The sequence below is a fragment of the Mus caroli genome, unplaced genomic scaffold (genome assembly GCF_978045245.1).
Source record: "Mus caroli unplaced genomic scaffold, Mus_caroli_1 scaffold_7, whole genome shotgun sequence".
In the NCBI taxonomy this organism is placed as follows: domain Eukaryota; kingdom Metazoa; phylum Chordata; class Mammalia; order Rodentia; family Muridae; genus Mus; species Mus caroli.
Window position 1 is genome coordinate 114665924 of NW_028227262.1, and position 23686 is coordinate 114689609.

The 23686-nt window shown below is 49.0% G+C and overlaps 1 protein-coding gene across 4 annotated transcripts in view; it reads left to right on the plus strand.

The window, feature by feature from the left end:
* The first annotated feature begins 841 nt into the window (after positions 1-841).
* Wdr91 (WD repeat domain 91) overlaps positions 842-23686 on the plus strand; it is a 31039-nt gene continuing 8194 nt past the window's right edge. Inside the window, exons 1-11 of one of the 4 annotated variants that reach the window (XM_085840743.1) lie at positions 842-992; positions 2150-2329; positions 3321-3527; positions 4951-5034; positions 6069-6202; positions 7096-7261; positions 14665-14823; positions 18493-18680; positions 19501-19651; positions 21663-21757; positions 21881-22049. In XM_085840743.1, coding sequence (XP_085696869.1) covers positions 870-992; positions 2150-2329; positions 3321-3527; positions 4951-5034; positions 6069-6202; positions 7096-7261; positions 14665-14823; positions 18493-18680; positions 19501-19651; positions 21663-21757; positions 21881-22049 — 1656 coding nt within the window. In that variant the 5' untranslated portion in view covers positions 842-869. Of the gene's footprint in view, positions 993-1124; positions 1180-2149; positions 2330-3320; positions 3528-4950; positions 5035-6068; positions 6203-7095; positions 7262-14664; positions 14824-18486; positions 18681-19500; positions 19652-21662; positions 22050-23686 lie in introns of those variants that run through there. The other 3 variants (XM_085840742.1, XM_085840741.1, XM_085840744.1) reach the window with 3 other exon arrangements.

The window sequence follows — 23686 nt, forward strand, 5'->3', positions numbered from 1 at the left end:
ACTTCAAATAATTTTCTAAACAAGAAAAAGAAAGAAGGCAAAAGGAACTGAAAGTCCTTCAGAGAATAAAATATAGGTTGTTTTACAATTTTCCTGAGTTTAAAAACTGTTCACAAAACCACAATTAATTGAAAAAACTAACAAGAAACTGGGACCATAGGCCACCCCCTTCTGAAACTTGCCTTTTTTTTTCTCTAAGTGGTACATCTTGGTTGGTATAGTTTACCCTTCCTACTCAGGAACTCAGGGCTAGACAGGACTGGTTGTGGGGATTTTTTTTTAATTGCGAATTCAAGATCTGTGTGGTCAATTTAGTGAGACTGTGACAAAAAGCAGCTCAGCGGTAGGGTGCTTGCCTAGCGTGTGTGAGGCCCTGGCCAAAAAGAAAGAAAAGAAAAGAGGTCCAAGCTGAACTTTTGTGAGTTGACTTCACACTGGCCACTTTACCTGTTGGGGCTCCAGTTTTCTCCTTTTGTAAGGAGGAGGACAGAGGACAAAAGATTCTGCAGTGTCATGCTAATAAGCTGGGAACATCATTCCCTCCCCGCCCTGTGAATATGTGAATATGTGAATATGTGGTTCGCAAGGTCCAGCTTTACTTTACTTGGACCGAGGTAGCAGTGTTAGCAACTCAGGAGATCACCAGAAAACTTCAGCAAGCAGAGACGTCGGGGAGCTGGCTGAGAGTGGGGAGGGGCGGGCTACAGGGGAGATAGGCGGGGCGCCTGCGGGGCGGGGCGGGGCGCACGGTTGGTAGGTTGGGCGTGGCGTGACGTACGAGGCGCCCGAGGTAGGCTCCGCCCCGTCGCTCCAAGCCCCGCCCCTCCGCCCTGAGCGGCTCGGGTCTTTTGCAGCGCGCGCGCGCAGCGATGGCGGAGGCGGTGGAGCGCACGGACGAGCTGGTCCGGGAGTACCTGCTCTTCCGTGGCTTCACGCACACACTGCGGCAGCTGGATGCCGAGATCAAGGCGGACAAAGAGAAGGGGTTCCGGGTGAGGGGTCGGCAGGGGCGGCGGAGGCGGCTCGGGGGGCGGGCCTCCTGCTCCAACACTGCCCTCCGGGGCGAGGGCGGCGCTGTCACTGCATGGTAGGGGACTGAAGGCGTCTCCGGTCTGGCCCTCGCTTGACATAGGAGGAACTGAGGGCCGGAGATGGTCGTGACATGCCCGAAGTTGCTCAGTGAGTGAGTCAGGAGCATCGGGACTCAGGTCCCTGGTTCCCGGTACAGGGCTTCACTCCATGCCAGCCTCTCAGCAGGTGCTAGCCAATGGTTGGCCGGCGTGGTTACAACACTTTAAGAGCCATGGTTGAGCACAAGTCTGAATTTTGATGGGAGAAGCGGGAGCAAAGGGGGCTGCACCCAGAAGACTGGGTTCAGGTCTGGGAGGTAGATTGTAAGAATGGCATCAGGGAATCATTGGAAGATTTCCTTCTGCTTTGAAGCACAAACTTCTCTGATACTAGTTTCCATTGAGAGGTGCTTGGGATTTCTTTGCTTATGATTTGTATGTTTGCACGTACAGAGTTAAATTGGTCTTGGGCAGATGGATTGAGGGAGGTGGTGAGCTAGTTGTTGGCGCATCAGAAGGAAGTTAGGATATTGGTTTCTACCTTTCGAGTTTATTGGTTGCTTGGTGGCAAAGCAAAGCATTTCCCTGCTCCAGACAGAAGTGGTATTCAAAACGCTGTCATGGTGTGATTGTCCTTGACTGAAGGCAGCAGCCACTGAGGCTCAGGTGGGACTTTGATGACCCGCAGGGAGCCAGTAATCACTTTGTCTCTTGGAATTCAGAAACTGTGGAGCTGGGACAAGGACCCTGGCAATTTGTCTCTGGCTCATTGGCTCTTACTTATTTTTACAGTGTGAGGCAATCAAGACTGCTGTTGAAGTGACATTGCCAAGTTGGTCAAGGAGACTCAACACCTGGAGCCAAAGCTCTTGCTTTCTGGAATTTCTGAGCTTGCTAGAGCACCAAGTCCTGTATCTAGCATGAGAAAATAATTTGAAAGCTAGTATGCTAACATATCTTGGGGATTTTATAGATTGCCAACAGAACTATATGTTTTTACATCTGGGAGCCATAGGAAGCAGATGAAACTATATGATGTATAGTGAGGTGAGAATTTCCTTCTGTCTGTCTCCCCCCAGGTGGACAAGATTGTGGACCAGCTACAACAGTTGATGCAGGTTTACGACTTGGCTGCCCTTCGGGATTATTGGAGCTACCTGGAACGCAGGCTCTTCAGCCGCTTGGAGGATATCTATCGACCTACCATCAACAAACTGAAAACCAGCCTGTTCCGCTTTTATCTTGTCTACACCATCCAGGTACTTCTTGCTTTGACTGTTTCCCCATCCCCGGTGTCTTATGATCTGTAGAGATCATCTGATTGGTTTTCCCCAGTTCTGTGTCCTTTTGGTTTTAAGCATGTAAACTTGTGTAGCATTTTAAAGAATATAAACTTTATATATAAACTATATGTAAAGCTGGAGCTGGCAGTGGCGGTGCACTCCTTCCTTCTTTCCCAGCACTCGGGAGGCAGGGGTAGGTGAATCTCTGAGTTTGAGGCCAGCCTCTGCTGCAGAGTGAATTCTAGGATAGCCAGGGCTGCACAGAGAAACCCTGTCTCTAAAAAGCAAAACAAAATGTAGCTCATTTGGGGAACTAATTTAGATTATTTGAGCATCACCTAGGGATTGTTTTCAGGATGTCACTTGTCATTAGAACCTCAGTTGACTTTTGATTTTGAAATCGGTTGAGCCTCATGTATCCTGGGCTGGCCTCTAACTTGATATACGTTGAGAATGGCCTTGAACTTCTGATCTTCCTGCTTCAGTATTTCAAGTGCTAGGTAGACAGGTGTGCCACGTGCCTGGTTTTATTTGGTGCTGGGGATTGATCCTAGGACTCTGTGCATACCAGACAAATGATCTACAACTGAGCTATCCCCCAGCCCCAGAACTTCAGTATAAATCAGCTTTGAAATGAGAAAAGGCCAGGCAGGGGTGGCATACGCCTTTAATCCCAGCACTTGGGAGTCAGAGGCAGATGGATTTCTGAGTTTGAGGCCAGCCTGGTCTACAGAGTGAGTTCCAGGACAGCCAGGGCTACACAGAGAAACCCTGTCTCGAAAAACCAAAAAAGAAAGAAAGACAGAAAGAAAGAAGAAAAAGGTGATGATTTTCTTCATATATAGATACTGTTTTACTGGCCTGACAGGAGGTATGCAAAGTCTGCTCTGCAACAGTGAAGAACCTGACTACCTGATTTGGGGACTTGTCTTTCTCCTCCCTTGCAACTTTCTTTGTATCTTGGCAGACAAACCGAAACGACAAGGCGCAGGAGTTCTTTGCAAAGCAGGCCACGGAGCTCCAGAACCAGGCTGAGTGGAAGGATTGGTTTGTCCTGCCCTTCTTGCCGTCCCCAGACACCAACCCTACCTTTGCTACCTACTTTTCTCGACAATGGGCCGACACATTCATTATTTCTCTGCACAACTTCCTGAGCGTCCTCTTTCAATGCATGCATATCCTTTCTGCTGCATGTGGCAGTGTCCGTAGTCTGAGGGACCCAGGCACGGAGGTCAGTGGTCACTGCTCATGGGACACCCATTTCTTTCACAAAATACCCAAAGATCCCTCTCAGGTGTCATGTGAGCGGCTTGACAAATTGCGGGTTATTTTTGTCACGAGTCCAGGGAGTCATAGTTCTTAGTTCTGCATCTGTGCTGTCAGTAATAGCTGATATGCGTGGACAGGGAAGTTGGCAGCTTCTGGGTGCTGGTACTGGCTCAGCCAGGCAGCTCAAGGGTTAGGAGCAGCCGGGCATGGTGCATGTTTCTGGGTGGGGTGTGTGGAGGGATGCTGTTGCTTGCTTTTGCTCGGGTTTGGCGGGTTTGGCGGCAGATGAAAACAGTTTGGGGGCTGGAGCTTTCAGCCTGAGCTTGTGTTTGGATTACCTTCTGGGACGGTGACATCAGTGTGGCTCCACTTGCCAGAGTAGCTTTAGGAATATATTTTCAGGTGTTTGAGAGAGAGAGTGGGAGGGAGAGAAAACATCACTGTAATTCACTGCCTACAACTATGTTGTTGAAGGCCCAAGATCTGATGTGAGAATATGGCTGCCTGGTGAGGGACTGATAAATTTGGGTGTGGTGGAGGCCCAGCCACTGCAGCTGTGTTGACCTCTGGGAGGGACATCTTCTGATGGAGGTTCCTGCCTTTGCTCCCTCCCCCCCCTTCTTCCTGTTGTGGATAAGTGTGAATCAGCCTTTCTCTTCTCCTCCTTCCTCTTCTTCCTGAGGACTTTCCAAAGAACTTAGCGTGACCACATTGGTCCTCCAGGGCAGCTGGAACCTGTTGTTCATTATCTTTTCAGTGCAAGACAGGTCATGACCCTGCAAACTAGGTCATGCACATTGGAGCTGCAGTTTGCCTCCTCCCCACTCTGTGCTTCCAACAGGACTCTGGGCAGCAGCTGGGAAGGACCAGTACCCTAAGCTGGAGCATAGGTGGTCATGGGGTGGTGTGTGGCTGTGCAGTCTGTAGAGTGGTTTAACCATTTACATGTTTGCCAGGGAGAGAGACAGCCTGGAGAAAGGAAAGGCCTTGTAGTGGATTCTGCTTCCAGTTTAGCTTCCAGCCGGATGTTGGCATGGACCCCGCTAAGGCTTAGATTGTGACGTCTACTGAACACGGGCTCTTTACTGCTGGTGCTGGGGAAAATGCCTGAGTTTGGGATTTATGGCTTATGCAAGACTTGGCCAGGCAGATTGTCATGTGTCTCTTGAGTCCAAAAGAGTCAGGTGGTCTAGAGTAGCAGGCCCAGGGACTGGGAAGAGACCCTTTCCACAGTGCCAGTTCTGTCCTCTGTTCCCTGGGTTTGAATGTTTGGCTGGGAAGGACTTTGAAATCTTGCCAGGCAGAGACTTATTCTTTAACTTTGTGCACCGGTTCCTGTGATCCTGAACTTTGATGCGGAATGTCAGAGGACCAATCAGGTCCAAGAAGAAAATGAAGTTCTGCGCCAGAAGGTTTGTTCCCTTGGCTCGCGCTCTTTGGGAATCACTTCTGCTTTGGGGTAGCAGTGGGAGCTGGTTAAATATAGAAAAGGTGAACTGTTCTCAGATGAAAGAGAACCACCAGGCTTGGGGATCTGGGGCTGCACCAGCGCTGGTAACCAGCGCTGAGATTAATGTTTGAAATCAGGTGTGCTTCATGAGCAACGAGGCAGCAAGAACAAGCCTGTAAGGAGAAAAAGACTGTGTGTGTTTGCAACCCTCGGCTCTTTTCATCTATTTTTCTTTTAAATTATATGTGTGGTATGTGGGTGTAGGCGCCCATACAGGCCAGAAGAGGGTGTCAGATCCCTTGGCATTGGAGTTAAAACCCATCATCCACCTGATGTGGGTCCTTTGCAAGAGCAGCACTCACTCTTAACTGCTGAGCCATCTCTCCAGCTCCAGCTGTTAGTTCTTCCCAGTGTCTTTCCCATGTAGCCACACATACACTGTTTATAAGCCAAGTAGAATTGTTCTGAATCAGCAACACACTTGATAAAAGAGGAGCTCCAAGACGCCTGTGCCTGCTTTTACATTTTGCCCCATGAGTCTCCCTGTCTTGCAGTGAAGATCTGTTGTCAGTGATATTGCAGGAAACAAAAGTAAGCTTATAAGCTATTGGGGGGGGGGGTGAGATTCTTGGATGCTGCATCATCATCTTCAGGCAAGGGCTAAAGATGCTGCCATACCATAATTATTAAACACATTTTTCTCTGCAAGTTTCAAAGGCTCATTTTGTGGATTTCACTCCAGTGAATTCAGGAAGAAACAGTTGAAGTGGTCAAAGGAAGTAAATCAAACGATTAAGAAGAAAATAAACCCACAGTGGTTTTGGAGGTCCAAAAGTGTTTTGCTTTTTAAACTCATTATTAGCTGTGGCTCTTTCATTTGCCCACCCTTTGATGAGCAGAAATGGTTTGGATGTGGCGTGTCTAGGAAGTTCCCTCAACAGAGGGAAGGTCCTGTGATGTGATGTCACTAGCTAACTGGGCTTTGCCCCTCCGTAGCTCTTTGCACTGCAAGCTGAAATCCATCGACTAAAGAAGGAAGAGCAGCAGCAGGAAGAAGCAGCAGCAGCTTTGGTCCAGCATAAGCTGCCACCCTATGTTTCCAGTATGGACCGCCTTGGGGACTCGGAGCTGTGAGTAGGCTTGGGGTTCGAGAAGGGGTGGGGGCTGCCATCTGTCCTCTGATCTCCCTGTGGTCTGAGTATCACACTGACTTCCTCATTGGTAGTGGCCTATGTCTGCCGAGGGAAAATTGCCACAGAGGGATTGAGCATACCTGGCTCCAAATTGTATGTGTGAGGTCCCAATATTTTAAGGTTCTCTCCTGGATGGGGAACTGTCTAGCTAGCTGTGTCAGGTGTCATGATGGTGGAGTCCAGGGAAGCTGCTTCATAGGTTGGAAGGACCGGTCCCCACAGGTGGGCATGTTCCTCAGGAGAAGCTGCTGGGGTTATAAAGAGGTAGACAGTATGGCAGAGAAGTTTGAGTAACCTTAAAAAAAAAAAAAACAGCCAGTCTGATCTCTGTAGCTGGAAGTCAATTGCCAACCACAGATGCAATAAGGTTTTTATTAGAGATGTGGAGAAAGTAAAAGGGGACCCATAGGGTTCGTTTATTAATGAACATATTTATTTAACCTTATTCTCAAACTACTCTAATGCATAGTAAATGGTAATCAAACATAACGAACTCCCCTGTATTTTTTTTTTCACACTATGTCTTTGCATCCCATCATGGGGCTCACCCCTGTTCATCTCCATTTGGATTAACACAGTCAGGTTTACTGGACAAAGCAGCTCTGAGATCTCCTGGGTCTCTAAAAAGAGCTGCAGCAGACTTCACTTTTGGGCCAGATATGCTTGCAGGCTCTTGGTCAGGAAATGGTACCTAGGGTCATGCTACCTTTCAATTTGGGTCTCGAACCTAGCTAAGCCCCCAAGTCACTAACTTCAGCCGGGAGTTGTGTGTTCTGGCTCTGCCTCATTCCCCTGCAGCCCCTAATGCTGTGCTGTGATTACTTGGCCAGAGCATTGGTGTGCAGCCAGAGGCCTGCCTCCCTCTCCCAGTCTCCTCGAGTGGGGTTCCTGTCCTCACTGCTGCCTCAGAGTAAGAAGAGCCCTTCGAGGTTGTCACCTGCCCAAGGCCCCGCTCAGGCTCAGAGTTCAGCCAAGAAAGACTCCTTCAGCAGTCAGGTAAGTGTGGGCCCTGCCTGTCTAATGCTTATCAAGACGCTTCTGATGGCCTGCTCTCAGGCCGTCTGCCAGGACTCCCTGTCACTCATGGGCTTGTGGGTCATCTTCTCAGGGCTAGATTTCCTGGATGTGTTATGAGATCCCAAATTCAGTTCCCCTTCCTTTCTTCTCCCTTCCCTGCAACCCTCTACACCCAAACACACAACCTTACCAGCCAGTGATGTCATTGCAGGAAGAGAACAGAGGTAAAACTGTAGAGGGAGATTTAGTAAAAAAAAAAAAATCAGAAAATCCACCTAATGAACCACTTTTCCATCTCTCTTGCCTGTGTCTGGCAGTGTCAGGCGTGATGCTGAGCCGGAGGGTAGAGTGTGTCTGGACCTGCCAACAGGACTGGCTGAACCTCAGACTCCCACTCTCGGCCTCTCAGCCCCACGTAGCTTTGTCCTCCAGTTCCCCTGCACCTCTGTTAACAGCTGCCAGTCTGCCACACTCCGCTAGTGAAGTGTCAGGTGGCAGCGGGGAGTAGATGTGGAAGGGTTCCTTCCCTTTGCACCGGTTTCCCGGGAACTCGAGGGATTGTGAGTGTTTAGATAGCTCAAGTGTGAGTTCTGAACCAAGTTTTGGAATTTTGAAGTTTGAGGGCTACAAATGAGTGTCTGGCCAAACAGTGGAGTAAAGACTAAAGTGAAAGTATGTGTCTTTCACTTAAATGTTGGTATTTGCTGATTCTACAAAAGACTTCTACCATTCTTCACATGTATGTTATATGATAAGAGGCCTTTGATGCCAGCTTATGTCCAGAGCAGCCAGGAGTCCTCTGAGGGGTTTTACTGGTGGAGTCCCACTGCTTTTGGAAACGCCCAGTGGGTGTGGCTCAGGAGCGCACTTCTGTAGCACACTTGAGATGCTTGCAGGTTTAATAGACTTGGCGTTTTAGACTTCACTGCTTTCTCTTTTCCTGTGTTTACTAAGACTCTAAGGGGGAGGTTCTGTCGCTAAGGTCTTGTTCCCCAATTGGTTCTTTCTTGACTTGTCAATAAAGAAGGCCGGAGGCCAATTGCTGGACGAAAGGTACCCGTGAGTCTTCCAGGTCCCAAGAAGAAAAGGAGATGTAGGGAAAGAGTTTTGTTTTTGTTTTTGTTTTTTTTTTAAAAAACTACCTGCAACATAAGATGGCAGGTTATCAGTCTGTCCCTTCCTCTTCACCACCTGTGACTTACGTTGCAACTGCTGGAGCAGTTTAGGGTGTCTGTGCCCAGGATGCTGTGGTCTGCACGAGACTGACACGGGACTGTGGGTGTTAGTATTGTTGAGCTGGAGACACTGAGTAGCATTCTGGGGGAGATGGAGCATGGACTCAGGCAACTCTGTTTTCCCTCTGGCTCGTTGTCCCTTACTCAGAACTTGGGGAGGAGCAGGGCTACAGAAGTGCCCGTGGTATCAGCAGTGTCTAGCAGAGGTCAAACAGTAAATTATAGTAAGATCTGGGCTCCTGCAGGTCCTGGTGATCAGCTCTCATATCCCCTGCCAATGTTGTGTGACTGTCACCTTGGCATGCCTGAGTGTGGAGACCGTCACAAATCACCCAGCGCTACCTCTGTGACTGCTTTTTCTGAAAGTCCAAATCTTATGAGTAGAACTTCAGCTCTTGTAGAATGTGACTAGGTCTGCTCCACTGTTTGTCTTCTGGGTCTCACATGAGCAACATGTAAAAGCTTGATAGATGGTGGGTGGAGCCTAGAGTCTCTTGAACTCCAGCTTCACTGGGGTGGAAAGCAAACACAAAGACGGCTTCAGGTAAGCCATGCTCTTGATACGTCCAGGAATTATGGCTCATGTAGTAAGTTTGAGTGGTGTGGTGTATTGGGTGTGTGTGAGCGTAGTTTACAGCCAAACGGCGAAAAAAGAATCAGCCAAGTCACTTTCTTTCCGTTTATGATGATGGTGATTTGATTTTATTGTCTGTGCATGTCTCTTTGCAGTGTGTGTGCACATGTGTATGTGTGCATTTGGAGGGCAGAGATTAATGTTAAGAGTCTTTTCTCTGTCGCTCGTAGAGCTCACCATGGGTGTCTGGAGCCAACCTCGGGCCGGCACTCATGCTCACAGGGCAGGCTCTTTACCCGTTCAGCCATCTCCCCACCGTACTCACTTCCTGTTTTCAAGTGATGGTAGATATTTAGGCTCAGCATCTGTTTCAGTTCTAATAATAGCTAGTAGATTGGGGGTTTGAGGGACAGCAGAATTGTGGAGCTGACCTTGGATTTCAGGGTCACCCCCTCCCTAGCCTACTGTGAATCAGAGTAGAGGCTCCTGCGATGTGGCTGGCCTTTCCCTGTGGTCTCATGGGCATTTGCTTAGTATGAGCCCGTTAGTGCACCTTTGATGACCTCAGCTTGTCCCCCCAGCCTACACAGAATGGGGCTTGTGTAGAACAGCCCAGCTCTTTCCATGCGGAGCTTCTCTGTCCACCCACTCTCTGTTTACTCCTGTTGCCGTGGTATCGCTCATGCATGCGGCTCTTCACTCTGGGAGGACTGCATAATGTCTCTGTCCTTTGGTCATAGTTGATGTTCAGATAGTGTTGTAGACTTCTCCCTTACCAGTGTCAAATGCAGTATGTGGTAGGGGCACTTCCTGTGATGTGGTAGCATGTTCCTGTGTACTCTGTAGATGCCGACACTGGGCTCTACACCAGCTTGCTTGACCAACATACGTTAGGCTCAATGTTTTCCCACCATGGCCATCCTAGAATTCTTCTTTCTTATTTGCTGTTGAAGGATGAACACACAGAAAACATAAATGGTATTTTATTGTTAAATGGGCAACATATCAAATTACTAGACTTTTCTACCTTAAATATTATTTACATATAGCGTTGTAAATTTTATTCACAGCATTTTGCCTGCTTAGGATCCCACACTGTATGTAGCTCAGGCTGGCCCCAAACTCTGGCCTCAAACTCCTCCTTCCTCAGCCTTCCAAGGGTTGCGGTTACAGGACAGAGGCCTGACACCTGGCTTCATACCACTGTGAACACACACTCTCCAGGCTTTCAGGAGAAATCTGGAGGCAGAATTGGGAACGAGGGGACAACTGTAAAACCATGGTCCCCAAGGTCTTCTGGGATCTCTAACTGTGAGAGCTAACGGGTCATGTCCACAGTAGCAGGCGTGCAGTGCAGGGGCTTCCCTGCCATTGCATCCTTTCCCAGAGTGATAATTCTTAGCCTTTCGCATCCACTAAGGGAGCCTGGGGCAGCAGGTGGGAACTACCTTCTTATGGAGATGGCCCTTAATTGGCTGTCAGGTACAGAAAGCAAAGAACAACCACCTCTGCAAATCGCCCTGTTCCCTGCTGAGACACCAGTGGTGAGGCCATCTGCTTAGGCCTGTGCTCCAGGAGCTGGGCAGGATGGGAGAGGATGCCGGCCACAGTTAGGTTTTAGGATGCCTTGGCCTTCAGGTGAGATCTGTTTCTCAGTAAAGCTGGACAGCTCTCTAGGAAGAATTTTGGAATCCTCCTGTATCTACCAAGGCTGTCTCCATAAGGAGCAGATCATAAAAGGCAGGTTACAGATATCGTTCCTGAACTGTTGGGAGCCAGGGAGATTATGACTGGATAGAATTTAGGCCATTTGAATGTTGGATGAAACCACTTGTTAGGATTGTTTTAAATGTCTGTTTTTATTTTTATGTGTGTTTACCAAGGTGCATATGTATTCAACACATACGGGCCTGGTGCCTGCAGAGGCCAGAAGAGTGTGTTAGATAGCCTGGGAGTCATAGACCTTTGTGAGGCTCCACATGGGTACTGGCCACTGAACCTGGGTTCTCTGCAAGAGCAGCCAGTGCTTTTAACCCCCGAGCATCTCTCAGGCCCAGCATTAGTTAGGACTTTTATGAGTTTTTTTTTTTTTTTTTCCTTAAAACCTGCAGTGATGAATTTTTTAAGTTTTTTAAGTTAAGACACACGTTCGCTTGTTTACTAAAGTGCTTCGTGGACGGCTGCCTTCCACAGATGTCTGCCATGTTGGTATCCCATGACCTCCACAGTTAGAGCTGAAGGACCCTGTCTGCTCTTCTTCACCAGCAGCTGACAGGTCACATTTAGGCCCGTGCTTCTCGGTATCAATGACTCTTTTGTTGCCTCTCTGACTTTCCTGTGTGCTGATTGTTAATACCCATTTGTATTTTTTATTTTGGGAAATAGAAGTTTTGGGGTCCCAGCATGATAATATACCAGATGACCTCTCTGCCTTTCTGGCATGTGAGGGAAGGGTCCCTTTTTAGTTCCCGCTGGCTTTTTTTTTTTTTTTTTAAGATTAAAAAATACTGTTATTGTTAGTATTATTGTATGTGTGCACATATGCACATGAACACACACACCATGGCATATATGCAGAGGTTAGAAGACAATTGACAGGAAGAGGTTGTCTCTTCCCACCATGAGTCCTGGGGACTTAACACACGTCCTCAGTCTTGCATGAGTGACAAGTGCTTTTATCCTCCAGCCGCCATCTCTCTGGGTCTTTCTGCTGGGGACTCTGCATTGACTGGGGAGGTACTAGAGGGGGCTTCTGAGAATTTTCAGTCTCTATACTATGTGTTAGTGGCTGTCTTAGTTAGGGTTTACTGCTGTGAACAGACACCAAGGCAACTCTTATAAAGGACACCATTTAATTGAGGCTGGCTTGCAGGTTCAGAGGTTCAGTTCATGATCACCAAGGCAAGAACATGGCAGCATCCAGGCAGGCATAGTGCTGGAGGAGCTGAGAGTTCTACATCTTCATCTGAAGGCTACTAGCGGAAGACTGACTTCCAGGGAGTTGGAACAAGGGTATTAAAGTCCATACCCACAAGACCACACCTACTCCAACAAGACCACACCTCCCAACAGTGCCACTTCTTGGGCCAAACATATACAAACCATCACAGTGGCCATCCGAACTGAGCACCCTTAACACCACACACACTGGAAGAGAAAAGGGCACTGCTTACTGGGCGTGGGAGGTAAATGAGCAGAGAGGAGAGCTACAGAGTGCTGAAGCTCTTCCCACTTCTTGTCCTGAGGTGGGATATTCCTGTGTAACACAGATATGGCCCGGGACAGGCAATACAGAGATCTATGTGGCTGCTTGGTGCCTGCCTGCCTTTTGGCAGCTTTTCCTGTGCTTTCGGATCATTATCTGAGGAAGCATGTGACCACAGCAGACCTTGTCCTCAGCCGTGCTCCCATACCATCCCCCCAAGCCTATCTTAGACACAGACACTTTCTCCTATTGCATGTGTCTTCCCAGGACCCATCCACAGCCATGGGCTCATCTCTAATCCTTGGAATTAAACTGGGTCATGTCTAAGTGGTGTGCTTTACCATTCTTGTTCTCTGTGGAATAGTGTAAGGTTTATAAGCATGCCTCTGTTGATCCAGCCCCGGGATTGTAAGCACATACTTCAGACTTGATTTACGAAATGGGGATTGTAGGCTTCTCTCAGTCCTCCTGCTTGTGCGCTGAGCCGCCCCTGCACTCCCCTTTCTAGTACTTTCTAGGTTTGCATTACTCTTTATGACTTGACTGCACCTCTCATTCCTGTAGCTGTTTGCTCTCTTCTTCGGCATCCGGTGGCCAGCATGGCTTGCCTCGGATCTGCTGTCTCACACACATCTGCACGCTTACCCTTGAAAATCCCTCCTTTTCTCTGGATATGTTCCCAGAGCCACTGCGCTAGGACACCCCTCTCTCACACATCCTCCTGGAGTCACTTTCCCTCAAGACTTCTTGTCAGCTAGATGAGCATAACCAGCCAGCTGCCCAGTCTGGTAGTCTGCGTCCCACTTCCTTTACTCTCTGTTAAATGGAATTGGCAGCAAAAGAATTCCTCAGAGGCTCTGCTCATACAGGCCAGGCACCTGCAGCCTAGGAGAGAATGCCAGCCAGCATTTTGGGGTCTGTTTGAAGGGATCTGCTTCCATCGCATTGTGGCTTCTCCTTTGCTTCTGGTTTAGCCTTTTTGTTCTTACCTGACAGGATAATACAAACAAGGCTCTCTCTTCCCTACCATCTCCCTTTGGGTTTTATCATTCTGTATTGCCATCAGGAACTGATGGGTGTTCCTGGTTTTCCACAGCCTCACCAGCAGCAGCAGCAGCATCTGCTGCCAGCCCCAGAACTGTGGCCAGCATGATGTGTATAAAATGGAGTCTCAGACCAGATTTAAAAAAATTGAAGTGTGTGTGTGTCAGTGTGAGAGGGGGGGAGAGAGAGATGACAGACAGGACAGACAGACAGACACCAGATAGGCATGTATGTGCATGTACTGCAGCACAGGTGTGGAGGTCAGGGGATAACTTTTGGGAGTTACTCTTTGCCATCCAGGTCAGTAGACAGGAGAATGGTAGATTGTGTCTTGAGGGTTGGCCCTCCAGGACACCATCCTGCCTCAGCACTTTGCAGACAGCGGCCCACAGCTGTCGTCACCTCCTGTTGCTCACAGGAAGGGAAGAGCTGTCTTGGGGTAGGTGGAGGTTACTAGATTCATCCCTTTGTTATAGGTTTGGAGCTTTTCACTCTTGGTGTGAAAAAGTGAGAACATTTTCAGTGCCTTTTCCTTTCTAATTTACCTTAACACAGAGATCCTTGAGTGTCTAGCATGAGTTCTGTTGAAAATGTCTGTTAGTTTAGTCAGTTGCAAACCAAATGACTTAGTGGTCCTGACTTTTTTTTCTTTGACTGTTGCAGCAGGCTTTCTCTGTGTAACAGCCCTGGCTGTCCTGGAACTCTCTTTGTTGGCCTCCTTCCTCTGTTTCCAGACTGCTGGGATTAAAGGCCTGTGTGTGCCACCAGGCATGGCTCCCAACTTTTTGTTTCATTTTGCTGTTTTTGAGATTGAACTCAAGCTTTCTTGCCTGCTCTGCCTCTGACACCCCTCCCCCATAGCCCATTTTTTATTTGTTCACAGTAGCCAGCTTAGTCATGTAGTTGACGCAAAACAACAGTCTGTATTGTGTTTCTTTTTTACTACAGAGAAAATTGGCTGGTGTGTGTGTGTGTACTTAATATTGTTCAAATGTTGTTACATATAAATTCTGATATTACCCATTGTGAAACTTGACCTGTTATAAAGTACTGGGCTCCTATAACAAAATTGATCATTTCTGTTGGCTCAAAGAGATTATCTCTGCCTCTGTCCGGGCGAGAGTGTAGGCTAAGGGCAGCAAATGACCTAGCACAGAGGAGCTCGGTCTGGAGGCCTGCCTGGCTGGTTTGAACCTCCTGCCCAGGCCAGCCAAGGAGGGCCTTTCCAAGGAGCTAGTCAGGGGAGGAGTGCCATCCTTCCCGCCGCAGACACTGTCTGGATAGCCTGAATGAGACTTCCCACAGCCTGCTTCTCATCCTCTAGGCTACCAAGGGAAAGGACTCAGTGCCCGGGGCCAAGGATGGGAAGAGCCTTCTGAGCGGGCCGGTCCCTGGGGAAGCCAGCTGGACACATCAGCGACAACGGCGTCTGCAGGACCACGGCAAGGAGAGGAGGGAGCTGCTCTCTACGTCCTCCTCTCAGGTATAGGGTGCCTGGGCAGCGAGGGATCCTTTGGGGGTCCCTCTGAATTCTGCTGTTAGGCAGGGCCTGCTCTGGCCTGGTTGGTTGGTATCACACTGTAGTTTTGGTGTTCTGTTTGGCCTGCTCTTCTCCTGATAGCATTTTCCCAAGTGGGACTAGAAGGATCTCTGTAAGATGAGTTCTGAGGACCCCCACATACCAGACTTTCCCATGGGTGAGCTGTATGCGGCATCACGGCATGGGGCCTGTGACTTGATCTAGGTCTGACCCAACATCCCTTTCCTGTGCTTCCCCCGGTGGCCCTGCTGTGTGGCTGCTGTGCTGACAGCCATGTGCTTGCTCACTAAGATGATGTAGCCATATCTTCCCTGTTGGGAGCCATGGAGACAGAGTGCCTTGCTGTGGGGACGGCAGATGGCATCCGCTTTTCCTGATGGTGTCAGCTGTTCCTACCAAAAGCCCGAGGGACTTACTGGCTCACTCCCTGGGACACTTTCTCCTGGGTGTATCCTCTTGTCCACTTAAAGGCAGTTGTGCCCTTATGCTAGTAGCTTAGTGGTAGGGAGCATACACTGTGGTTTTTTGAAGGGTTCAGGTTGCTTCTAGAGTCCTGTCACAGTCCCGTTGCCCCCTTGGTGTTACTGTCCTGAGGTATAACTGGAAGGCTATCAGGTGGCCCATGCACTATAGGTCTTGGGTGGGTCTGGATGAGCAGTGAGGGAACGTAGTGAAGGACATTGGTTGCCACAGGAAGGCAGATGCTGGACTGTCCCTGAGGTTCTCAGGCCTCTCTTCCTGCCTGCCCACTAGCCTCAGTTTCCTTGGTCCACGCATCAGGAACATATCCTGGTTGGCATGGGTGCACTGTCACGGCCAGGCTCCACTTGACAGCTCTGTCTTCATACCTTTCTGTGTTTTCACCTTTGCCAGCCAGCACTCTAAGGGAAGGTGTTTAGGGTCTGCCTCAGTCTAGTTCCCACACATGTAAGTGGGGCGGTAGCGACATCATCTGGAAGTAAGTTAAAGCTAAGCTATAGCCACTCGGCACAGTCAGCTCCCATTAAACGCTGGGTAGATTTATGTTAACTGCATAAGCTATAGCCATCAGAAGGAGGGAGCCTTAATTGAGAAAATGCATCCATAGTATTGGGCTTGTAGGCAAGCCTGTAGGACTTATTTTAAATTAGTGATTGATGGGGAGGGCCCAGCCCGGTGTGGGTGTGGTCATCCCTGGGCTGGTGGTCCTGGGTTCTATAAGAATGCAGGTTGAGCAAGCCATGAGGAGTAAGCCGGTAAGCCGTGCCCCTCCGTGGCCTCTGCATCAGCTCCTGCCTCCAGGTTCCTGCCTTGTTTGAGTTCGTGGTGTTTCATCACAGCAATAATAACCCTAAGACACTTGTACTAGGATAGTCGGGTATCACAGTGACAGACCTGACCATGTTGTTTTGGGGGAGGATTGTGGGACAACTTTGTAACTTTGGGTTAGAAGATCCATTGGGTGTTGAAAGCTTGGTAAGCTCTTCTGTGAGAGCTCAGAAGGAATGACTGTTGAGAGAAATGCAGACAGTGGAGGCCTGGCTTGGCTTGAAGTTTCAGAGGGAAATTTGAAAGCCACTTAAAGGCTATCCGGGCCATTGCATGTTTGCTGTTTGTGGTTCCGGATAGCTGGGGCTGAAGAGTCAGCTGTGACTTATAAGAGACCAGCACCACTGAAGTGAAACCTTTGTTTTCCTGGCACAATTGATGCTGGTCAGCTGGAGCTGAGAAATTAGCTGTGATTAAGAAGAGACCAGCATCACTGAGGTGAAATCTTCTGGGAAGTGTTTCCTGAGAGTCAGCACACAGAAGCTGTGTTGCAGAGGCAGACAAGATTGTACTTCAGGCCGGCAGCTGAGTCTTGGTAATTGTACTGGGTTTGAAGGCATGAAAGGGTCGTGGAGAACAACTGAGGTTTGGTACTGTGAGCAGCCATTGGTGAAGGCACAGCCTCAGTAGCAGTTGAAGGCCCAGAATTGAAGGGATCATGTAGAGAAGTTGAACTTGGCACCATGAAGAGAGCTGGAGAGAAGCCAAAATGTAGCAGGAGACCCCAGCATTTTGGAGATGCCAGTACCATGGATGGTGACCACCAGGACCAGCAGCAGTGATGGAGTGGAGCCTGCCCATGCTTCGGAGACAAGCTGAGTGTGCTGCAGAGGGAAGAGCCAGAGAAGACCCTGGAGGAGCCCAGAAGATCCCAAGTGAATCCCGGATGCTGAACATGGAGCGTTTTACACTGTTGGAGTTCGGATTTGCTTTGTTCGGACTGTGGTGACTGTGCCCTGGTCCTTGCCTTTTGAAGTAAGAAGGTATTTGCTTTTAATGTTATAGGAACTCAGTTGAGACACTGTAAACTTTGTTTTTGTTTTTTGTTTTTTTTCGAGATAGGGTTTCTCTGTGTAGCCCTGGCTGTCCTGGAACTCACTCTGTAGACCAGGCTGGCCTTGAACTCAGAAATCCACCTGCCTCTGCCTCCCAAGTGCTGGGATTAAAGGCGTGCGCCACCACACCCGACATTAAACCTTTTTTTTTTTTCTTAAAGGGAATTTGGAGTTTTACAGGTCTTTAGATTAGAGAGACTAGATATTTTTAAAGAGTCAACTTTTAAAGTGTTTGAATTTGTAAGGCTATGGGACTTTTTAAGTTTATGAAATGTTTTACATTGTGCTGTCTTAATTGTGTGATCTTGGGGATGAACAAAAAAAGGTAAGGGTATGGTTTACCATCGACGTGCTTGTCAGGTTGACAATGGCTCAGTTGTGCTGGTTAGTTTTGTGACAACTTGACACAAGCTACCCTCATTTGAGAGGAGGGAACCTTGATTGAGAGAATGCCTGTATGATATTGGGCTGTAGGCAAGCCCGTAGGGCAGTGGTTCTCAACCTTCCTAATCCTGCAACTCTTTAAGAGAGTTCTTCATGTTGCACTGATCCCCAACCATAAAATTATTTTCTTGCTTCTTCATGAATGCATTTTTGCTACTGTTATGAAGCACAATATTGTAAATATCTAATATGTGACCCCTGTGGGGGTTGAGACCCACAAGTTGAGAACCACTGCTGTAGGGCATTTTTCTTATTGATTGGTACAGAAGGGCCCGGCCTATTTTGAATGTTACTATCCCTGGGATGGCGGTGCTAGATTCTATAAGCAAACAGTCTGAGGATAAGGAGCCAGCCAGTAAACAGCACTCTGCCTACCATGGCCTCTGCATCAGCCTCTGCCTCCAGGTCCTTGCCCTGCTTGACTTTTTGTCCTGATTTACATCAATTTTGGAAAGTGATGTGGAAGCATAAGCCAAATAAATAAAGCCTTTCGTTTCCAACTTGCTTTGGCCGTGGTGTTTCATCAGAGCAACAGTAAGCCTGGCGCAGACATTACCCTCTGTTTGGCCTACATCAAGACACAGCTATGCCATTTGAGAGGACAAGCCCAAACCTCTCCCCACCTAGGGTCTGTGAGAAGGTTGCAGTTTCCAGGGAGCAAGCACTCCACTCTTCCCAGGGGAGCGGTGCGTAGCTCTCCAGCTCAGAGCTGACCCGTGGCGGCGAGCGCCTGTAGTCATCTATTGTGTTTTTACGGTGGAGGAAACCCTTTCTAAGCTGACATTCCACGCTTTGCCAGTCACAGTGTGCAGAGAAGAAGCCGGAAGTTAGTGGCGCAGAGGCTGAGCCCTGCCTGGAACTCCACATGGGGCCAGTAGAGGTGCTGGCCCGGGTGTCCACAGCCGGGTCTGAGGGAGACCGTCCAGAGCAGCCCTTCATAGTGCTGAGCCAAGAAGAGTATGGAGAGCACCATTCATCCATCATGCACTGCAGGTAGGCCTGGGGAGGTAGGGTGGGGGTGGGGGTGGGGCTGGGGTGGGATTCTAGGCAGTTCGTGAGAGTGTTAGTGGCAGGAAGTGTCCCTGAAAGGGCCAGTAGAGTCCTGCAGGCTGCTACTTTTGTAGTGGTCACCCTTAGACCACTCAGTTTTGTTGGCTTCATGTTAATGTTTGGATGGAAAATTTTACCAAGTTTGAATTTAGACTTAGTGAAAGCATGGCCTTGAAGAACAACCCTCAAGGCACAGGCAGCTTCCTGCTTAGCCACTCCTAATGTGCGTGGTCCTTGGGTTGATCTGGGGCCTCCTGAGGGAAGAGCTCCAAATTTCAGATGGCATCTCTTAGGGCACACCATGCACATCTGCTGCTGTTCATCTCACGTGTTCACTGCACGGCCTTGCTTGTCACGATGTGTATTGTTATTCCATATGCTTATTTATGTATTTCTTACTGTGTGCGTGTGTGCTTGTTGTGTCTTTAAGTGTACACATGCATACAGAGTTGTCCCAAAGGACAACTCTTGGGAATTGGTTCTTCTCCATTTACGTGGGCTCCAGGGTATCTAAGTCAGGTCTCCAGGCTTCTGCAGGATGCATCTTTACTTTAATCAGAAAGATGAGCCATCTCTCTGGTGCCCTATAATATTTCTTAGATGAATGAACCTTTCTCGAGTAGTCTACACACACCCTTTACTTGTAGGCTGTGAGCATCATTTTTAATGCATTTGGAAAGTTGGGAAAGTATCGTTGTTGGGATTGATGTTAGCCCGAGAGGACGAGGCCAGGACACTAATGCCTCCCTTTGTCCCATCACAGAGTGGACTGCTCTGGTAGGAGAGTGGCCAGCTTAGACGTAGATGGGGTCATCAAGGTGTGGTCCTTCAATCCCATCATGCAGACCAAAGCGTCCTCCATTTCTAAGTCGCCACTGCTCTCCCTAGAGTGGGCCACCAAGCGAGACAGGCTGGTAAGTGACATGGTGTGGGCAAAGCTTGTTCTGTGCTTCAGTCAGAAGTTCTCAGAAGCTCTTGACAGGCTGAGCTGAGGAGGTAAGCTGGATCCTGTCCCCAGTGCCATCATGGGGCCCAGGACCAAAGCTCTAGGCCTGGCCCAGCTGACATCTGCCTGGAGTGGCAGTGAAGTTATTCCTGGAGTTATCCTGTCTGCTGGTGTATCTCAGGAGGCCCTGGCTTCCCATCACCCCTCTGCCTGTGTTTCTGATACAATATTAGTACACAGTCTTCTCTTGTTAAGACCTGACTGTCCCTGCCCAACGAGCCACAGCTTATGAGGGTAGTGCTAAGCTTGTGCCTTCCACAGGCCCCGTTGCTTGGGAGTGGCCCAGTGTTGGTTTTCCCACTGGACTTTCTATTTTGAGGCAGAGTTTGACATTAAGGAGTTAAAATTGATTGCTCATAGCCCAACAGACAGGCGTTGATGTTTCTGGATGCCTAGGAAACATGGGAAGGAATTATCTTCATAGATGTTCTTCTCAGGGCTGTCCCTGAACTGGTGTCTACTTGCCAGTGGGGTGTGGAGGCCATTGTCTAGCTAATATTCCTGGGAATACCCCACACCGGAGCTGTTCTGGCATTAATTTGTTACTTTCTTCTACACTTTTATCCAAATGAAGTCCTAAGCTCCAGAGGTGGGGAGGACTCACTCTATATACTTCTGGAGGCCTTGATGGAACTAGAGCCAGAACTGTCCCTGGAAGGGCAAATGGAACAGTCGCCTCGGTCCCAAGACTAGCCAGGGCCAGTCCTACAGAAGGGAGCGAGCAGGAAGGGTGAACAACTGGGATTGAAAGCTGAAAGGAAGGAGCGAAAGACCAAAGGGTCTGAGGTTACTAGTCCAGAATATTTCTGAGTGTTTCTTCTCTTCTAGAGATTTCATAGAAATTCTGTCTCAAGCCGGGCGTGGTGGCGCATGCCTTTAATCCCAGCACTCGGGAGGCAGAGGCAGGCAGATTTCTGAGTTCGAGGCCAGCCTGGTCTACAAAGTGAGTTCCAGGACAGCCAGGGCTACACAGAGAAACCCTGTCTCGAAAAATAAAAAAAAAAAAAAAAAAAAAGAAATTCTGTCTCCTGTTGCTGTAACAACATGCTCGAAGCTGGGTGTATTACAAAGAAGTTTCTCTAGCTCACAGTTCTGTAGAACCTGGTTCCGGTGGCTGCTCGGTTCTGGTGAAAGCTCCCAAGCTTGGCTGCAGCACCTGTGTTATGATGGGAGCTCAGGCCAGAGGGAAAGATCCATGGTGGAACAGGAAACCAGAGAGGGATGAGGGGCAAAGCTTGCTCTTACAACTCTCAAGGGAGAATGAATGCTTTCACTTTGAGCCCATCATTAATTCCCCTGAGGGTGACTCCCTCAGATGCCTGCTCCCAGTGGTCCAGTCACCTCTATTTATCCCACCTCTTCAGGATCCTGTCCCTCTCACTTCAAAATACTGCTTGGCTTTCATGACTTAATAACATTATTTTTTAAAAAATCAGCCAGGCGGTAAGTGTTTCACACCTTTAATACTGGCACTAGGGAAGCAGAGGCAGGTGGATCTTTTGAGTTAGGGGCTAGTCTACTGAGTGAGTTCCAGGACAGCCAGGGCTACATAGAGAAGCCATGTCTCAAAAGTTAAAAAAAAAAAAAACAAAAGAATCTTCATGTTTTATTTGCATGTGTGTCTCAGAAGAGGGCCTCAGATCCCCTGGGACTGCAGTTTCAGGTGGTTGTGAGGTGCTGTGTAGATTCTGGGAATGGAACTGGGTCCTCTGGAAGAGCAACCAGTGCTCTGAACCAGCCCCTCTCCATGGCATTTTAAGTGAGGTCTGTTGTGGCCCGAGTTTCCCTGGCTGCCTGGAGAAGGGACTTACCCGTGCAGTCTGCCCAGATGCATACTACACGGGAGTGGGCCTGGCCTCTCTCACCATGGTAGTCCTCCCTGACCCTTGTCCTCAGCCTCCTGCCTCTTCTCGTTGCAGCTCCTGCTGGGCAGTGGTGTGGGGACAGTGCGTCTTTATGATACAGAAGCCAAGAAGAACCTCTGTGAGATCAACATCAATGATGACATGCCCAGGTGGGTGGGTGCACTGGGAGCCTCAGGCTGCTACGGGTGCCCTGTGGGCCCCAGCTCCTGGAGCGGGAATCAGCTCAGAGCCTGTGGTGGTGATTGTCTGACCCCGGCCTGTGTACGTTGCAGAATCCTGTCTCTTGCCTGCAGCCCCAATGGGGCCTCTTTCGTCTGTTCAGCCGCAGCTCCCAGCCTCACCTCCCAGACAGACTCCTCCGCCCCGGATATCGGCAGCAAAGGCATGAACCAGGTTCCTGGCAAGCTGCTGTTGTGGGATACAAAGACCATGAAGCAGCAGGTATGGGATCCGCCTGCGGGTCTCCTGGAGCTGGGTAGGTTGCCTGGAGGGCACCCCGTGTGGAGGGCGCACTGCTCACACTCCCTATGTTTTTGATGAGTCTTCTCCCTTCTCATTTCTTTCCTAATATTCACGGGCCCTTCTCAACTCTGTCGCCTTTCTCCCTTCCCAGAGATCATGTCTTGAGTTTTGGGTTGCTGTCTCCTTACAGCTTAACATGTGCCTTAGCACATGCGTAGTTACATGTGCATACAGCCTACCTAGTTCTGCTTTTTGGGCTTTCAAACTTTATGTGTGTAGAGTTGCAGGGTGCCTTTTTTTTTTTTTTCCAGACTTTTGTATTCTAGTTGGAAACAGGCCCATCCTCTAACCGTGGCTCTGTCTTCTCTGGCATTGTGTGCTGAAATCAAGAGGTTGGCTCCTGGTTCATCTCATTCCTCTGTCTGGCTATTAAGATCTTATCTGAGTATCTCAGTATGGATTTTCTAAGCTTAAAAAATGTTTTTTTAAAAACTCTTCCCGGTAGTGCATGCCTGCACACTTAAGCATTTGGGAGGTCGAGGCAGGAGGAGCAGGCATTCTAGGTTAGCCTTTCTCTAAATAAAAGAATAAAATTTCCACCCTCAACAAATAAAGGTAAATAAAATTAGAATTGCAGCTTGCAAGAGGGTTTGTGTCTTTGTCCAGTTCTGGGCAACTCTTAGCCGTATTCTTCCAGGGTTAACACGTCTCTGGGTCTCTCTTGCCTTCTAGAGCACCAACTTGACATTCTTAGGACTCTTCCTTTGTCTCACTTCACTGCCCTCATGACATCGTTTCCTCGGCTTTGACAGCGCAGGTCCTCCCCAGCGTCCCATCTTTAACTAGTCTGTGGGGACATTCATTGCAGGTCCTGTTTCTCATTTCCAGGAACGCAGCGTCATCCTTACACACGGTGTGGTCCTGCTGCCGTCTCCTCTGTAGTCCTTACTCTCTGACTTTGAGCTAAACACTTTGAAAGCTAACCCCACCCCTGCTGTTTCTGAGGATGCCTGCCCCTCTCCCCTTACCTTCCCCTGCCCTGTGAATTTCTACTTCAGGTTCTTCTTTCTGGCCCTTTATCCGTGGGGATACAAGCCTCACTGAGCATAGGACTGAAAGGGACCTGCTTTCACTTGGGCCAGGTGCCTAGAGGCTCCACCAACCGCTGACAACTTTGAAATCCATTCTCAGACTACACAGGGATTGTGACCACACTAGCCTGAGGTTGCGCTTAGCAGAGAGGTGCATTTTCTCAGCACTTTCTGTGAAGTCCTAGCTCATTCTTGCACGGAGGGTGTTCCTTTCCGGAGTCTTAGCAGCGTATGGGGATTGGCCAGACCATTCACTTGGGGCTCAGGCTTCTGAGTGTTTCATGCCTGTTGGGTTCACTGGTCCACAGGGCTCTCCCCCTCCTCTTGTCTTTGGTCTCAGTGGACTCCTTTGTTGGCAGGTCACTACTGTGCCTGTGTGTGAATGACATCATCTGACATCAGCCTTGCAGCTTTTGTCCCCAGAGGGGTCTGCATTGTTGGAATGCTGTTCCTCATTGTCAGAGTATAGCCTTAGATCTTATTTACATCACTGGCTTTGTTAGGTCCTGTGGATGTTGGCTCCTG